Raw genomic sequence first — 16,364 nt, forward strand, 5'->3', positions numbered from 1 at the left:
TGAAATCAACCTTGTACATCTTCGAGGAAAGATCATAAATTTGCAATGTGGCCAAAACCTGCTGTAGCTTTTAGAAGCCCCACTGCATTTAATACTATCTTATATGTTGTAGCTCAAGTGTTAGTTTTCTTGAATTATATCTCCCAATAAAAAAGAAGAATGTGGACTTGGGTATATCAGTTTTTGAGCCAACTCAAAGCATAGTCAGAGAAAGACTTTTTTTATTCATTAAAGAGCATTTTTTAATGCACAGATCAATAGAAACAACATCAAAATTTGAATACGATTACTAAGAATAACAGAACAAATGAACAATCAAACGTGAAGCACTTTTCTCGGTCAACATTGTTTCCAATTTATTTGGTCTGTAAGCAAATCTAACATTATCTGATCTGCATGATCAGCTTTAGAAACAAAAAAATGAATCACTATTCCAAGTGTTTATTGCGAGTCTTATGTTCTTTCTAAATCTTGTTATGGTTTATACTTATATGATATCCCTTGTAGGATGTTAACTAGTCTTTTACGTTTATAACTTTATAACTTATCTGTCCATGCCAGTTATTATTTGAGTTCTTGTTGCAGGAATTTTAACTTGAACATTCAAAATCTTGTATATGTTAGCCTTCATAAAATTTCAGCAGAGCTTACAGTAAAGGTTTAAAGAAATGCAAAAAAAATCTTAAAGCAAACTCTTAGGGGCTTTTTTCACCCTTGGCTTTTTCTATGAGTAGCCCCTTCATTAGTCTTTCCCAAGTTATTGATCTAAATGGATCAATAACTGTTAGTAATATGGAAACACAATTTCCATATCTTTACATCCACTGAAATCATTGCATTGACTTTAGACTAGTAGTAGTAAAATTGGAAATTGATGTGATATAACGATGTTGGCTCATGCAATTCTCTCTCTATCTGAGCTTGGCTGTGGGAGCAGCATGCTCTGTCTCTCTCTCTCTCTCTCTCTCTCTCTCTCAGAGTCACCAGCCCATGCATTCAGAAATAATTGAATACAAAATGGATTTGCTCAGCAACTTGTCATTTTAATGATTCACCTTCTCCAACTAGTTTGAGATTTGGCTTCTGAAGCTGTGTAATTTGAATAATGTTGTTGAATGGACATGTGAAGACTGATGGACCTGAATCATGTGAAGACTTCAATTGCAGTTCATGTTTGCTGCTTACAATATCCTCATACAATAGTTTTCTTATGACATGCTGGGTTGCACATGTAATTGATGGAGACATGTCACATTGGTTCTGGCTCACCAATTAAATGCATGGAATTGTACATCAACAGAAGTATTGTGCTAAAATTGAAAGTCTAAACCATGCCATAGGAATATGTCTATTTGTCCATGGCTTAGACAAGACAAAGTGGAATTAAGGATAGCCACCATGGTCCCATTCCCTACAATAATGAGAGTAGAAAAGGATTGGTGTGGTAGTACCTAAATCTGCCTTCCTCACTACTGGTTTTAGGTTGCAATTACACAACCTCTGACCTGAAAGATGCGTGGGAGGATAGAATTTGGCAATTTTCTTGTGGTTGAGATCAAGTTTATATATCTACTTGAAGATTCAGCAGGGAAATGGTCTGCCAGTTGACATTGAGATCGACTAACATTGTCACTAAAACAGGAGGAAGAAACTCCCTTCCTAGCATTCACATAGGAAGAGGATGGCAATGAAGGATGAGGATGACTAGTGTGAGAAAGGGACCAGTAGAAGGCAGCAAACTGCCATTTGTTCATTGATTCTGACTGACCCATTTTTTGTTGAACAAATCTTCTTGTCTCTGAAATAACTTTCTCCATTTTTTTTCGTGATTAATTAATTTGAATAATTATGTGACTAACAATCTTTTGTCTTTTCGGATTTTATATGTTAAGGGAAGCCTTATGCATTGTCAGAATTGACGGTTGATGATGATGATGATGATGATGATGATGATATTACAGTCGAATTTTCCCTCCGGTAAACACGATTTTTGAGTACCGAGGTGGTCAAAGGCGTGAGATCTTGCACTTCCTTCCCATGGCGAGGCTCACATATCTCGGTCATGTTAGGATCCAGGGAATGGGAGCGGCGTCTCATTTCGCCCTACGGCATCGACCCCACTGCGCCCATGACCCTATCGCTCCGTTCCCCTGAACCGTGTCTCGATCCACACAGGTGAGGCAGTCGGTGTCGTCGTCTCCCACACACCTCAACCCCCGGCCGAAGGAGACAGGTGAGGCCGCACTTGTCGTGAGTTACCACGAACTGTTCACCTGTGATCCCCTTTTTTTTGTCCCCACGGAAGACGTTAAGCCATGCTTATTGCCATCAAAATCTTGTCTTGCCTTCGTATTCCTCCACTTAATTTGGTCCCATCGAGTCTCCAGCTGCATTCTCATGTGAACCACCGGCTCCAACAGGAAGAAGAGAGAAGGCCTCGTGGCCACTGGAGAAAGTAAGCGTGCCCGTAAGTGCAGCAGTAGAACTGTCATCCTCAGAACGACTTGGACATCCGCCAGACTTGACTCCATGTAAATCTTATCCTCACATGCAGGCACACGCTGTTTTCATATTAAATGCTGTGATGACGACCGCAATGAACAGGGAACTCTGGCAGGAGAACAGAGTTCTTGCAAATCCACTCTCTCTCGCGAGCTATATGGCGAATCAGATTCCTGGCAGAACCCAGCAAATCATCATTCGATGCTGTTTCCAAGGTTTCAGTCGGTACCACACCTGATTTCCCTCCCTCCGCTTTGTCTCGCCCTGTGTGATGAAGTTTGGGTTGGTGGCGCATTCTGTTTGTTTCTGATCCTTTCGTCTCACCCTCTCCTACGGCTCACATTATCCAATGCGTTTTCTCCCTCCAAACAGAGTATGTTTCTCTCCCACCTTTCCGAAAAAAATGAGGTTACTGTGAGAAAAGGACTTTGGATCTGCTCAACTCATTCTTTCTTTGGATTCTCACTGACCTGGCAATGAAAGCCAAGCGGAGATATCTGACCCCGGCAACCCTTATTCCTCCCTTTCTTGTGACGCTCTCCACGCAACAGATTCAACTCCCCCTTCTTTTCTGGTTCTCTGGGTTGTAAGGACCGGCATGACAACACTGATGAACAGCAGAACCAACAAAGGCCACCTCTTCTCGAGTCATCTCTTCCTTCTTCCAGCCATGAAGGACTTCGCCTCGTGTTTCAACGAGCACGCAGTTAAGGTTTCCAACAGCTCTTGTTCGGGAAGCAGCAGCAGCAGCAGCAGCTGCAACTCGTCGGTGGTGGATAATACCACCTCGGCTCTCGGTGCCGTGACCTGCCTCTACCGGACGAAGCTCTCCACGCCAAGGGAGCTCCTCGTCAAAGTTACCTGGTCCAAGGGGAACGTCGGCCCGGTGCTCTCCGTTGGCATCGACGACAACCCATCGATCCACCGGTCGGAGCCGGACGCCATGAATTGCCCGTTGCTGGGGAAGAAGAAGGGCAGCCGATCGTATGTCTCCGGAAGCTACGCCGTTGGGCTCCACTGGGACATCGCTTCGGCCAAATACGGATCGGGTCCTGAGCCCATCGACGGCTTCTACGTCGTGATCGTCGTGAACTCGGAGTTCGCGCTCTTGCTCGGAGATATGAGCAGAGACTACATCAGAAATATCGAGGATTCACTGCCGGTTGCGGAGTTCTCTATGATCAGTAGGAAAGAGCAAGTCGTCGGCCAAACACATCACTCCACGAGAGCTCGGTTCTGCGACGGTGGGATCGACCACGAGATCACCGTCAGGTGCAAGGGAGACAGGTGCGACACCAAGGCCTCGGAGCTGTCGGTATCGGTCGACAAGAAACTGGTGGTGCAGGTGAGGAGCCTCAGGTGGAACTTCCGAGGGAACCAGACCATCTTCATCGACGGGTCGCCGGTGGACTTGATGTGGGACGTGCACGACTGGTGGTTCGGCAGCTCCTCCGGCTGCGCCGCGTTCATGTTCCGGACGAGGAGCACGTCGGAGAGCAGGCTGTGGCTGGAGGACGAGATGCTGCAAAGGGAGCAGCAGCAGGCAACACCTGGGTTCTCCCTGTTGATTCAAGCTTTCAAGAGCCAGTGATCTCTGCTACTTGGCGTGCATGGCTTGTTGCTAGCCGTTCATCCTTTTGGCCTCCTCTTGTTTCTTCTTTCTGCTGTGTTTGTAATTCTAGCAGTCACTGAATTGCTTACAATGGTTAGCAAAAGAGATTGTTCTTATTGATCTGAGCTGCAGAAAGTTTGAAATGGTAGATCGGAGTTGATTGTAAGGCTACTCCTTTCGAGGAGTATAATCTCATCAGTTCATCAGCATGTATAGAGACAATTCACTCCCCTATATCATCCTTTTCATCCATGAATGTACCACCGAAGCATATTATTGGTATCATCATCAGTTCATCAAAGTTTCCCTTTGTTTCTTTTCTGCAGTGAAATGTAATTTTGTAGTTTAACCCCACCTTGTAAGCATCACACCTGTGGCATCTTTTCTGAGACGAGAACACATTTAGTCCATCTCGAGAACTCACATGGTGGGCTCAGTGGAGTCATAGTCGATATGTGACTACAGAGACAAGCACCAATTGGAAAGCAGATTCGACTACATGATGAGTTTCTTATCATGTTGATGACCTAATTATTCTTTGCCATTGGTTTGAATGAGAAGTAGAGAAGAGTTGGGTGGCTTTGAGAACTTCTACTTCATGGATTTACACCTACTCCAAGAACATGAAATATGCATAGTCCACAAGGAATGATTTCACATCAAGAAAAGCAGTTCACTGATGCAGCAACAAAAGGAGGATTAAGGGATGTGTCTTGTGTCCCTTTAAATCAACCTCTGTCCAACCATGAGCAGATACTGGCCTTTTTTTGAGCTGTTGCAGCAAGAAGAGGAGGATAAAAGAATGTCCTTTTTCTGATGTTATTTCACATCAGGAAAAAATGTCCTTTTTCAGAGCTGATATGTTTAGTCTTGCCATTGGTATCTTACATGCATCTGGTGATGCTAGTTGGTTGATCTATTCTTCTCTCTCAGAGGACATCTGCTGCCTCTCTCTCTCTCTCTCTCTCTCTCTCTCTCCTTGGCAAAATGGACACTGTATCTGCTAAATATTTTCATAGATTTTTGGCTTGTTCTTGGACTAAAAGAGCAGCTAATTTGGATGGTCTTGACAAGCTTTTGAAGTCTCACTTTAGACCAAATGTTTCATCTGAGGTTAAAAATCCCTATGCATGAATACTATTTTCCTGCATAACATTCTTACTATGTGAAAAATATTCTCTGAAGGAGATTTGGAGACACTGAAACAATCTGTTCATTATAGTGCTATCACTGAAAGATGAGCAAACTGATGTCAACAAAAGAAATACACACATATATATGCATCTTATTCAAGTTTCAGGTATTGCATAGCTTCTTAATTGCTTTTGTTGGTTTATATATGCAAAAGGCTGAAAACAAAATGTTCCCAAATTCACTGTATGTTTGGAGTAATTAGTGTACCAAACATGCACTTTGATGAGATAATCGATTTATTATTATTTTTTAGTAAATCATTAGTTTAAAATATCTAAGTTTAAGTTCATAATAATATATTTACTACTTAATACTTGACATCTTCGTTAAGATCCAAATATAGCTCAAAATCATACACATATCGATTCCTTTTTTCTATTCGAATATCTTATCATACCTCAACGACAAAATTATGTTCTGATCTAATTGGATAACCAACTCATTAATTTGTTAAAGTTGAACTATTAAATCAAAATGATTAACTCTGAGTTAATAATTATGTACTAATCGAAATCTAAGTGACCAAAAGGGCTCCTATAGCTTTCATTTTGGTACCACTTTGCATAGTCCTGACTCAAATCTTCCGCTTCAGATGGAACCATGGAAAGTGTCTGAGAAGGTCAGTGATGAACATGTGGAATCTCCTTTCTAAATATTTTCTGCACTTCTTTCGAGATGAGTATGCGACAGTGGTCGATCAAGAGGATCAGAATCTGCTTTCTAAATATTTCATGAATTGTATGATGCTGACATTAATCCTGCAGCAACTGAGCTGAGCGAAAATATACGAGCACAAATGATTACGAAGGCAAAGCGAGAGGAAGCTCGAAGTGTTTTGGATTGGGGTGATGCTATCGTTCAATTCTAAGTCAGGTGAGCAAAGAGCTAAGACAAAACTCAAAGATCTGAAACCAATTCTGGATTCTCTGCAGAGAACAATCGAACAGCGTGGGAATCGTTCGTTCGAGTACAAGCATCACGAGCCATGTAGGACGTATAAATATAATCGAAAACCATGCTCCATGTTGCCAATATAATACTAATAATTCACATGGCTTTTCGCATAGATTAGGTGCACGTTTCAAGGTGGCGTCGTAGTGTCATTGATAATAATCGAAAACTGAGGATTGCTTGCGTCAACTGTCGATGATAACCTTGGAACAGTCACAATGAATCTGCACTTGAATTCCAGATCTTAGATTCCAATGGCATGACCTCTTTCTCTATTCATTATGATCGATCGACCCACTATGATTCCACCTATTTTCTTTTCCTGTACTCGACTGCTGTTAATTTTTCTAAACCTCGACTGACAGACACTATGATGAGATCTACATCACTAGATATAGTGAATCAAACTCGACATATAATGACATTATTCTTATCATGTTTTAATCTCATACATATGAGTAACTGGACAATCGAATGCTCTCGATGTACATCAATTCATGGGTGTTGACAAGAGGACTGTAATCACCTGTTCTGATTTCAAGAAAAAGAATCAAAACTATAAGAATTAACCCCCTCCCTGTTATGAGATCTTGGAGAAGGAGAGAGATGCAAGGGGACAACTTGCGTTGGCTGGACTTGAGCAAGCCCTTTTCCAAACTAAAAGTGATATCGAGTGGTACCATCGTCACATGATCATCCTTCAGTCACCAGATAATTGAGGTTGATGCTGAGAAGCTGTCTGTACGACCACATACACACGCATGATCCCCCGATGGGTAGACATGTTTGGGGATAAAACAATGACTGCCTATCCGGTGGCCATTATGCATGGCTTTCCAGTGGGCAGATCTATGAGGAAGATGGAATCGTACCCCACAAGCATCTATCGGCAGATATGAGTTGAATATGCTGCAATCTTCACCATCTGCAATCACTATGGTAGTAATCTTGGTAAATCTAGAATGCAAAGGTAAAGGGTATCATGATGATGTACCAGATCCATTGGCAAAGAAAATGAAGGTTCCAAAGCTCGTATAATAATAAACATTAAAGATGTCAACAAAATTAGATGGTGAAAACACTGGTTGTTGATAGCAAAATCATGCAAATCCAGTGAAGAAACAATGTCCACCACATTGGCCCACAATTGTTGCTGGGTGGATTCTTGGATGTGACAGTGGAAAGGTTTCTGTACAGGTAAAAGACAAACTCTTCATTAAGGAAAGGTTGAACAGTTTTACTAGAAATCATTAACTCCTGATTCCATGACAGAATACTAAAATCACCCATTATACAGATTTATCCACGATCTTCTAAATGAGAAGCAGCAGTCAGCTTATTGCAAACAGTTGGATGAATAAGGTGTTAGCTCCTGGACCCCTTCAATCCCTATTTAACTGGCATGGAGATCAATTTCAGGCATGTCCTATTTCCTGTTATTTGAGTCGCAAACAATTTGATGGACTCTTCAGATACTTTCTTTTCACTTTATATGGAACACAGTTGAAAGCAAGAAGAAATTGTCATGTGGATCCTGACGGCAATGACGTCAGCTGGTCTCCCTGAGGCGATGGGCATGCGTTTTCTGCCACCCTTGAAGAATAGTCCACCTGTGCAAACTGATCCTGGCATGGATCTGAAACAAAAGTCTCTGGGGAAGAGAAGACTCTGATGGCTGGACTGTTGAGAGGTTGCAGAGCACGCTTCCGATCAGGAGAATCTCGCAATGAAATTCTACATACAGGACATGTTGAATGTTGTTTCAGCCATATGTCTATGCAAGTGACATGGAATGTATGCCCACAAAATGGAAGAATGCGCAGAACATCCTTCTCTTGGTATTCCGCGAGACAAACTGTGCACCTAACCAAAAGCAGCAAGATGGTTCATCTAGTCAGAGATGGATGCTCTGATATAGTTTTGAGATAATCATAATTTGGAATATGCAAACATATCATACAGAAAACAAATGATTCAGCAAAGGCGATAAACATTTCACACTGAAAAATCAACAAAGGGAAGGAGATCTCAGAGAAAGTAACTTGGTGGAAGGTCATGAGTTACAGCCAAAGAGCACAAAGTGAAACCACAACGAGTTCAGCTATAATATTGATTAAAGTATGATGCAGTTTGGAGTAAAAATAATAACGCCAACTTCACACCAATTTGGAATGCTCACAAACTAAAACTAAAGAATCCTTTACAAGCTTTGTGTTTGTTTAAGGGATTGTCAATTTTGCTTTGTCATGCTTTTCCATTTTCGCTGAACTAAAAATTGGCATTTCTGAAGAACATATAACCACATCATAATACTTAGATCAGTTCATTCATCGCTGAAACATCATATTCAGAAAAGAACATGCCTTGCATTAATGTCCTTGAATACTTTTGGAACAGTTATTAACCAGTTACTACAATACTAAATCAAAGACGATTTATTTCAAGACGTCTAGATCCTCTAATTCTACTTATCCACATTATTGGACCTGTCACCAGTGCAATATCACACAGCTCAGGAAAATTCTTCAAGTTCTGACAAGTTTATACTTTGGAGGATTAGAAAATATAACTGACAATTGAACATATGTTAAGAAATTCCACGACTCATAAGCTATTATGAAAGTGTTATAAATGAGATAGAACTCTCAGATTTTCGAGACTGACATCCCCATTCTTGGTAGGAAACTAGCAAAAAGGGGCGTCTCTTGCCTTTTAAAAGGAAATGGACCATATTCAACTTTTGCTAAGGTTTCTATATTTGCTTCAGTGGATTACTATAAATAAGTGACATCTGTATGGAGCAGATGAGAGAGCTATGAATGCCTCAAAAAACTCTTCAGCAGATCAAATAACTATGTAGCAGCAGAATCTACTGATAGTGAAAGTTATGAACAAGTCAGCATATAGAAAAATGTTAAAATGGAGATACATTGAGTGGATAGTTTAATATGCTAATGTTGTTGGAGACTTGATTGAGAAGAAAGCAACTGGATATTTTGGTTCATGTATTTGTCAAAGAGACTAAAATAAGACCTCAAACTCCAGCAAAAAAAATTAGAATAGAAAAGGCTTCAAGTTAGATTTTGAAAGCACTAAAAAGCAACTTTATATGTCCCAAACAAAGATTAAAATTGAATAAATTTTGAAGCATAATTTGTAGGACTAAAAGTATCTATCTAATTGGTTAATCAGCTAACGGTTTCCTTGCAACTATCTTCTATCTTGAACAAATAACACAAAGATGTGTGCTAGGAAAGAAAACATATAAGGTGTTGTGATCTCTAAAAACTAGCATCCTAACCAGTCAGGATAAAAGAACACACGGCAACATTCAACTCCAGTTATGTCAGTCAAAACCATCTTTCTCCTTTAACTTTGAGTTTCACATGAAAATAAAATGTTGCTTAATAAACTACAATGAAGAGGTGTTTAGAATATAATACGCAGTTTGAAATTTGAGATTCAGTGTTTGACTTACCAGTACCATGACAATCAAATTCAAACCACATATATTCACCAATTATGGCATATAAATGAAGCGGCATAATTAAGTTGGAAAACCAGTAACCCGCAGTGAAGGAACAACACCAACGAAGAACAGACTCAAGGAGAAAACAATAAGAAAATCACAAAAGCAGAGATCAAAAGATAAATATAAAGAAAAATAAGAAACTTACTGTGTTTCTCGTCCGGATGAAATCAACTGATCACCAAATTTCTTTGTTGGAAAGCTAGCGACCACAACTGGTTCCAACCCATGGATCCCACGTTCAAGCTGTTCAAGGAACAAAAAAGGAAGTAATGAAAAAAGTGGCCATTTGCAGAGCCAACGAGTATCATTCATCAAAACCCAAAGGCTATACAAATTAATCTTTTCCAGGGCAATCCAATGCTTCAAAAACTCTAATACAGTTAATTTTGCGTGTCCAGACAGTCCAAAAGAGCGAAGAAATGATCAAAAGAACAAAATGACACGTACATATAAGAAGTAGAAAAATCAAACTCTACAAACTGCAGTAAAATTAAAGAGAGGAAAACAATATTTCCAGTAAGCCAAGACTGCCCAATCGTCATCATGAACATCGGTATGGACCCAAGTATACCAAAAAAACCAAATACAAGAATTCTTTTTTCCCTGTTTCAAACTTATATATGTCTTGAGATAAATCAATTCTGGATAATGTTTGAACGTTGAACAAAGCCTACTCCTTCACAACGAAGTACTTTGAAAGGACATGTATTGTTTCTGGTACAGGTAAGACTCTCCCTTTATCCACAGAGCCAAAAGTAACACAAGTTATTACCAACTACACGACTCGAAACAATGCCTCAAAAACACCAAGTACACGGATTTCTCGGCTTACGGAGCAGAAAAAAGGAGAAGGGTGACACAAGGAAACAAACAGTACACGAACTTACCATGCCGAGGTCGGATCTGGCGGCGGCCGCAGCAGCAGGGAGAGCCATTCTGGAGTTCCTGAGGTGAATTCTAGCGCAGATGAGACGGGTGCAAACGAACACTATGAACATGGTGCTCACCGCGAATCCGATCACCGTCATCACCAAGTTAAGCCCCGGCGAGATCATGATTCTTCCCCCGACTATTCCCCACTTCACTTCACCTTCCCCTTCCCCTTCAAAAGACACCGCGACTACCTTCCATGAAGCCGTTCCGGATCAGCGGTGTCGGAAAATTGCGTCGATCACTTGAACCCTAGGCGGCGTGGGCGATAGGAGGGGCAGGCGAGGAACTCCGCTTCCCCGCAATGGAATAATCCATGGAGACGGAGAAGGAGAAGACGAAGGGGGAGGAGAGGAGGCCAAAGGGATCCGTGGCGGAGTGAGGAAGGAAGAGGCGATTAGAGGAGAGGCGAAGGCCCGCCGATCGAGACGGCGACGAAGAAGCAGCAGCACAAAGCGCAACTTGCCACGGGCTCGTGTTTACTCCCAACCCCACTAACCATCTTTCATCGCCATTATGGTTTCGTTTATCTTTTCCAGGAGCCTTATCTCGGTTTAGAGTAACCATTTCATCCGCCCGAGATATACGAGAAGAACATTCAGGGGCGATGTGGCCTTTCACTGACCCTACGTGTCTTGGCAGGTTTCGTAGGTGACGTCGCTCTGGAACATTTTCAGGGACGATTCAGCCGCACCTGTGCCCGCATTCGTTTCGAATAATTTAGGACCTCTTTTTTATTGGTATGACAGCATTTTATAATGTCTTATATAGTGTGTATGACATTGATGTAGATATATACAGAAATACTACAGCTAGCTGTGAATGCTCTCAACTAGCCATACTGATATGGACATGAATTGATTATTTTCTTGTATAATTGACCAACAAACAATTTAAATGCTAGGGGTGAGAATCTCTCTAGGTGAATTCACAATTAAGTTTTCATTTTTTTTTTAATTTTCTTTTAATTTTGTTATGTATAAATCCCTATGTACATGATGGGTGGTCCTAACAAGTATTATAATATAACCAAATTTTAAATTTATTTTTTGTGTTGACTAGTGCTCCTATTTCATACTTATCCATTCTTTATTGTATTATATACATATATATATATATATATATATATATATATATATATATATATATATATAACACAATATTGAATGTATTATTTGTTATCTATCTTGGTTAGTTGACAATCATTTAAATATTAGACCAAAGATACTGAAATTTAAAATTAGTATAAATATTCTTAAACACCAAAAATGTTTTATTTCTATAATTAATGTATCATTTTTTATTTTTCTTGGATGAATGCAAACAGGGAAATTCTTAATATTTGGCATAACATATATGCTAGGGTAAAATGTGAAAGGATAAATATCTTATTTAATTTATTTTAAGGATAAATATGTGAAAACCTTAATAAAAAGGGGAAGTTTGAATGGGAGGGATCATAACTTTTATAGGTCAATGAAAGCACTACAAATTAGTATTACTTATGTTTTACTACTTTCTATTTCCAAATATAAATACTTTTAAATGCTCCTTGAGAAAGAAAGTTTTTTGGTTGATTCATTTGTAAATGATCATTGATTTTCTCAACTTGTCATTATTATTTTTGAATAGGAAAATAATTCATAAAAGGAAGGTGGACATATATGGAACAACCTCTTGGCAATCATAGTATAGTAATAAGAATAATAGTAAGAGTGGTAAATAAAGATATCATGGATATGTGACAGAATTGTTCTTTCCTGATCATCTTGGTTTTGCCTAATAACGTGAAGTGCCAACTGATGTGATTGCTTGTGGCAGTCTTTGTTATATGAACCAATGTGCTCTTCTTCATCACTTGCCTCAGTATATATAATTCTAAGTTATGGCACCCAATCCAATCCAATCCAATCCATTCTCTTCTCCAACTAAAGCGATGGATGGAATGCGAGGTAGGATTGTTTCCATGCCGTCCGTACATTCGTGTGGCTACGTTTTTTTGGGTGAATTAGGTAGATAGGGAATCGATATATCATCAAGTGAGAGACACAAATTGAGCATCTCCCGTTAGGCTTCCGATTTGGAAGTTGTGGCTCGCCTTTCTTGAGAGAGATTTAGTGTACTAAATTCTTGGTCAATTTTGACCATTAATGGAGAATCTGGTCGCTGTCACTTCTCATTATAATCGTCGGTTCTTGATGAGACCTTTCGAAGTAAGCATAATAGTTCAATTGTGGTTTGACATAATAATTTGAGAAGACTTAATTTCTTTCCCACCATGGGATAAAAACTTATCAGGAATTGTTGTTTTCATGGTAGGGAGAGAGATTTGACCTTTCAAGGAATCTTTCGTCAACCCAAGAATGAGAGATATGCGTTTGACTTTTCAAGAATTGTTGTTCTGAGCAGTTTATGCATTTTTTGGGTCAACTATAAAATAAAGAATTAATACTTTATTATCGAACATGAAGAACTTCGTGCTGTAGTAACATAGGCCATGTTTTCTTCTTCTTCTCGGCCTATTTGGTACACAATGCCCTCAAATTTAATGTCGACTCTTCTTTTCATTGGTCCATTTAACAGCCCAATAATAATTTTATTTGTAGCATAAGAGATGGGGTTGACCGTTTTGGAAAACATATCATAGTGCTTAGTTCACTATTATATGAGTCTTACGTATGTCATTTAATCTAATAAATTTTTTTATTTAATTAATACAATTCAATAATCATTGCCTATATATATATATATATATATATATATATAAAGAGTTATTGCGTCACGAATGGATCGTGGACAGTGAATCTAAATGACGAGGAACAAAAACGCTTCGTTATGGGTAGTTAGTCCGCCCATAACGACAGGTCCATGTAGTGTTCGTCAACCCGATCCCAATCGAACCCTCTTTGCATGGCCAGTGGCGTCAGCAGCATTCCTCTCGCCATGTCATCCAGCAACCCTGGCATGTTGAACAGCGCCTCCTCATCCACAAACAAAGCGGATGGCATCCAAGCTGCGGCCTCCGGAGCTGCAACCGCCTCCCTCCCATCCGTTGCCGGTGTTCTTCCAGCTTCTCCTGGCGCGGCAGGCGGCATTGTCGACGACGATGAAAACTGCTGCGATCTCGTTTCCGAAGCGCCAAACATCTCGGCAGCCTCTGCAGCGGCGCGGCGGACGTCCTCCGCGGCGGAGGACGTCGCTCGCGGCAGAACCCAGGCCGAGTCTGGGAAGTTGAGGTGGGCCGATTCGCCCCGGAGCGCGATGGCGGCCACGTCGTGCGCTCTGGCAGCCACCTCCGGCGTCCGGAACGTTCCCAGCCAGATGCGGCTTTTCTTGCGGGGCTCCCGCACCTCGCATACCCACCTGTCGCCGTTGCGCTCCCGCACGCCGTGGTACACCGGGTGGCGCGTCTCCCGAAACTTCTTCCTCCCAGCCTTCCGCTTGGGTGAAGGGGCCGTGGCGCGTGAGGCCGGCGAAGAGCACGCGGTCGAGAGGCCCGAGGGGAAGCGCTGATTGGAAGAGGAGGTGAAGGAGGAGGACGACGAGCACGAGGAGGAGGAATCCTCAAAATCCATGGGAGTCAGTAATGAGGAACAGAGGGCGGCGACACGGGGGTTTAAGTGGGAGCTGCTTCCCTCGAGGCTCGGCGTGCTTAATATACGCTGAGAGAGCGGTCGGACAGCGTTTGGGCCATGTCGAAATCGACAGCGGGTCGCACACGCGAGAGACGTGGTACTGACAAAAAGGCTCCCGGGGAGAAGTAATAGGGCATCGTCGCCACGTGAGGAACAGGCAACGTGGGACGGATCGCGGCACCCGGTAAGGAAAACGTGTTCCTTATGCCCCGCCCTCATCACGCGAGTTCCTTTTTGGCCGTTGGATCACCGAAGACTCGTGGGGCTTTAAGATTCGAGAACATCTGCGTGATACGTGTCGATGTTCCAGAAAGCCGCCTCCGACTGCCGCGCTTCGTACGGGGTTTGCGGCACGACCGGGGCGTCAACCAAGGGAAGGGCCGCCGCTTCTGTCAGGCTCATAGTCGTGAGGTAAAAGCATGCCTGGGTGGGTCGACGACTTAGCGCCACCATCTCCGCTCCCCTCCGTCCGTATCTATGGTGGCCGACAACATACAAGTCTCTTACATCTTCACTTCACACATGAATATTATCAAACGTCCATCATCGATAAGCTTAAAATCTTTATCAAGAATAATAATGCATGAGTTACCACGTCCAAAGTAGTTGTGTCATTTTATGGGGTAGGTTGAGTTCTTATGGTCACGTCAGCCATTGTCCGCCTTCCGTTCGCTGAAATGACACAACAAGTTGCAAAGCGTTGGTTGAAATGACACAACGAGTTGGAAAGAGCTCGTCGTCGTCCACGAGAACCTCAACGAACGGAGACCGTAAAATGGACGGAGCACAATTGCAGACTAGAGAATCCAAAGTTGGCTTCCTTCGAGTCAATGTAAAAGTGGTAGGGTCGGTGCTGGCCAGCCCTGGATGCATGCATAGCTTCAGAGCCTGCCAAACTTGTGTTGCTAGCCTTTATTTCTCAAAGAAAGCATGCAGCACGAGGATGATCAGAAGCAAGTTGACCGAAGAGACTTGTATGTTATAGGGTTCTTGTTAATCCTCCTGTTTTTAAATACTACATCAGTTTTAGTCGAAATGATTTTTTTTACTCGTATCATAGTATTCTATTTTTTCTTTGCTCCTCGATCCCCAACAGTGATAAGTTAGACATCATCCTCCATTAATCAAATTACTCATCACTTAATCCAATCTGATTGTGCCTTTGATCGAACATATCAAAGCTATCAATCCATCGGTCCAATCCAGATTTGAACTAACAATGATCCGTTAAGCGGATATGACAACTAAACCTAGACGAGATCGACATTTCCGTAGCGATTGGAAGCCGGACCTGCGTTTGCCGCCCGTTTCCATTTCCTTTGCAGCATCCACCTCGCGGCCGGCGGCTCTAACTGGAGCTGCCGCCACAGTAGGCTACCAGAACACCGAGTCCTGGGTGGTCGATCCCTGGTGCATGGCCGAATCCCTGGAACTGATGGCCGGGAATGGTGCAAACCGACATAGACGACTGAGACGTCGGCCTCAGTGTAAGCGTGGCCCAACCTGGCGAAGAAGAGCAAACAATCCTTAGTCGGCGTCTGCATGCATCATCAGTTCACGTGCGTGAGCCCGAACACGTATTATAAGCGGATTCATCATCTGAAACGTCTGGTCGACGTCAAAGTGAGAGCGATCATGATCACCTCAAGAGAACCGCTCTTTGCAGCCAAAGCTTAGAGGCCATGCATAAAACTTCCTGTAGAATTACGAGTTGCGGATATGACGACAATAGTACAATCAAAATGCTCTCAGCAGCAGATTCAACATGAAGAGGAACTGCTCTTTCCAGCCAAAGCTTCGGTTTCCAGGATCATCTTTCGTTGTCGTCCAGGGTGTTCAACGAATGCACCCTTTTCTGCCGTATACATGAAGCTCGTCGTCTTAATTTAGCAACTTAATGAAGCTAAACATGAAGGACAAGCCTTACAAAACAAATGGTGAAGGGACACTCATCACTTTCGCGGCATGAGATGACGCCCGACACCGTCGACAAGAAACAGTCTTGCAT

General features: G+C 42.0%; 3 protein-coding genes across 3 annotated transcripts; 1 reads left to right on the top strand and 2 right to left on the bottom strand.

Annotated features, from left to right (window-relative positions):
• The first annotated feature begins 2,952 nt into the window (after nucleotides 1-2,952).
• LOC135624907 (uncharacterized) lies at nucleotides 2,953-4,366 on the top strand. The gene has a single exon (XM_065128980.1). The coding sequence runs from the start codon at nucleotides 3,101-3,103 to the stop codon at nucleotides 4,091-4,093; it is 993 nt and encodes a 330-aa protein (XP_064985052.1). The 5' UTR covers nucleotides 2,953-3,100; the 3' UTR covers nucleotides 4,094-4,366.
• A 3,079-nt stretch (nucleotides 4,367-7,445) lies between these two features.
• Nucleotides 7,446-11,248, bottom strand: LOC103968344 (RING-H2 finger protein ATL68). Its single transcript, XM_009381504.3, has 3 exons — nucleotides 10,679-11,248; nucleotides 9,937-10,034; nucleotides 7,446-8,122 (listed from the first exon to the last, which is right to left on the bottom strand). Exons 1-3 carry the CDS (start codon nucleotides 10,844-10,846, stop codon nucleotides 7,783-7,785), a joined length of 606 nt encoding a protein of 201 aa, XP_009379779.2. The 5' UTR covers nucleotides 10,847-11,248; the 3' UTR covers nucleotides 7,446-7,782.
• A 2,259-nt stretch (nucleotides 11,249-13,507) lies between these two features.
• Nucleotides 13,508-14,344, bottom strand: LOC135624220 (dehydration-responsive element-binding protein 1F-like). The gene has a single exon (XM_065127638.1). The coding sequence runs from the start codon at nucleotides 14,294-14,296 to the stop codon at nucleotides 13,565-13,567; it is 732 nt and encodes a 243-aa protein (XP_064983710.1). The 5' UTR covers nucleotides 14,297-14,344; the 3' UTR covers nucleotides 13,508-13,564.
• Nucleotides 14,345-16,364: the final 2,020 nt, after the last annotated feature.

The sequence above is a fragment of the Musa acuminata genome, chromosome BXJ2-10 (genome assembly GCF_036884655.1).
Source record: "Musa acuminata AAA Group cultivar baxijiao chromosome BXJ2-10, Cavendish_Baxijiao_AAA, whole genome shotgun sequence".
NCBI classification, from domain to species: domain Eukaryota; kingdom Viridiplantae; phylum Streptophyta; class Magnoliopsida; order Zingiberales; family Musaceae; genus Musa; species Musa acuminata.

Coding starts and splice junctions, on each gene's coding strand:
- LOC135624907 (XM_065128980.1), top strand. CDS start 3,101: ATGACAACACTGATGAACAGCAGAACCAACAAAGGCCACCTCTTCTCG.
- LOC103968344 (XM_009381504.3), bottom strand. CDS start 10,846: ATGATCTCGCCGGGGCTTAACTTGGTGATGACGGTGATCGGATTCGCG. Junction 10,035..10,678: donor CCAGATCCGACCTCGGCATG/GTAAGTTCGTGT, acceptor TTCCTTGAACAG/CTTGAACGTGGGATCCATGG. Junction 8,123..9,936: donor TCATCCGGACGAGAAACACA/GTAAGTTTCTTA, acceptor GCTTTTGGTTAG/GTGCACAGTTTGTCTCGCGG.
- LOC135624220 (XM_065127638.1), bottom strand. CDS start 14,296: ATGGATTTTGAGGATTCCTCCTCCTCGTGCTCGTCGTCCTCCTCCTTC.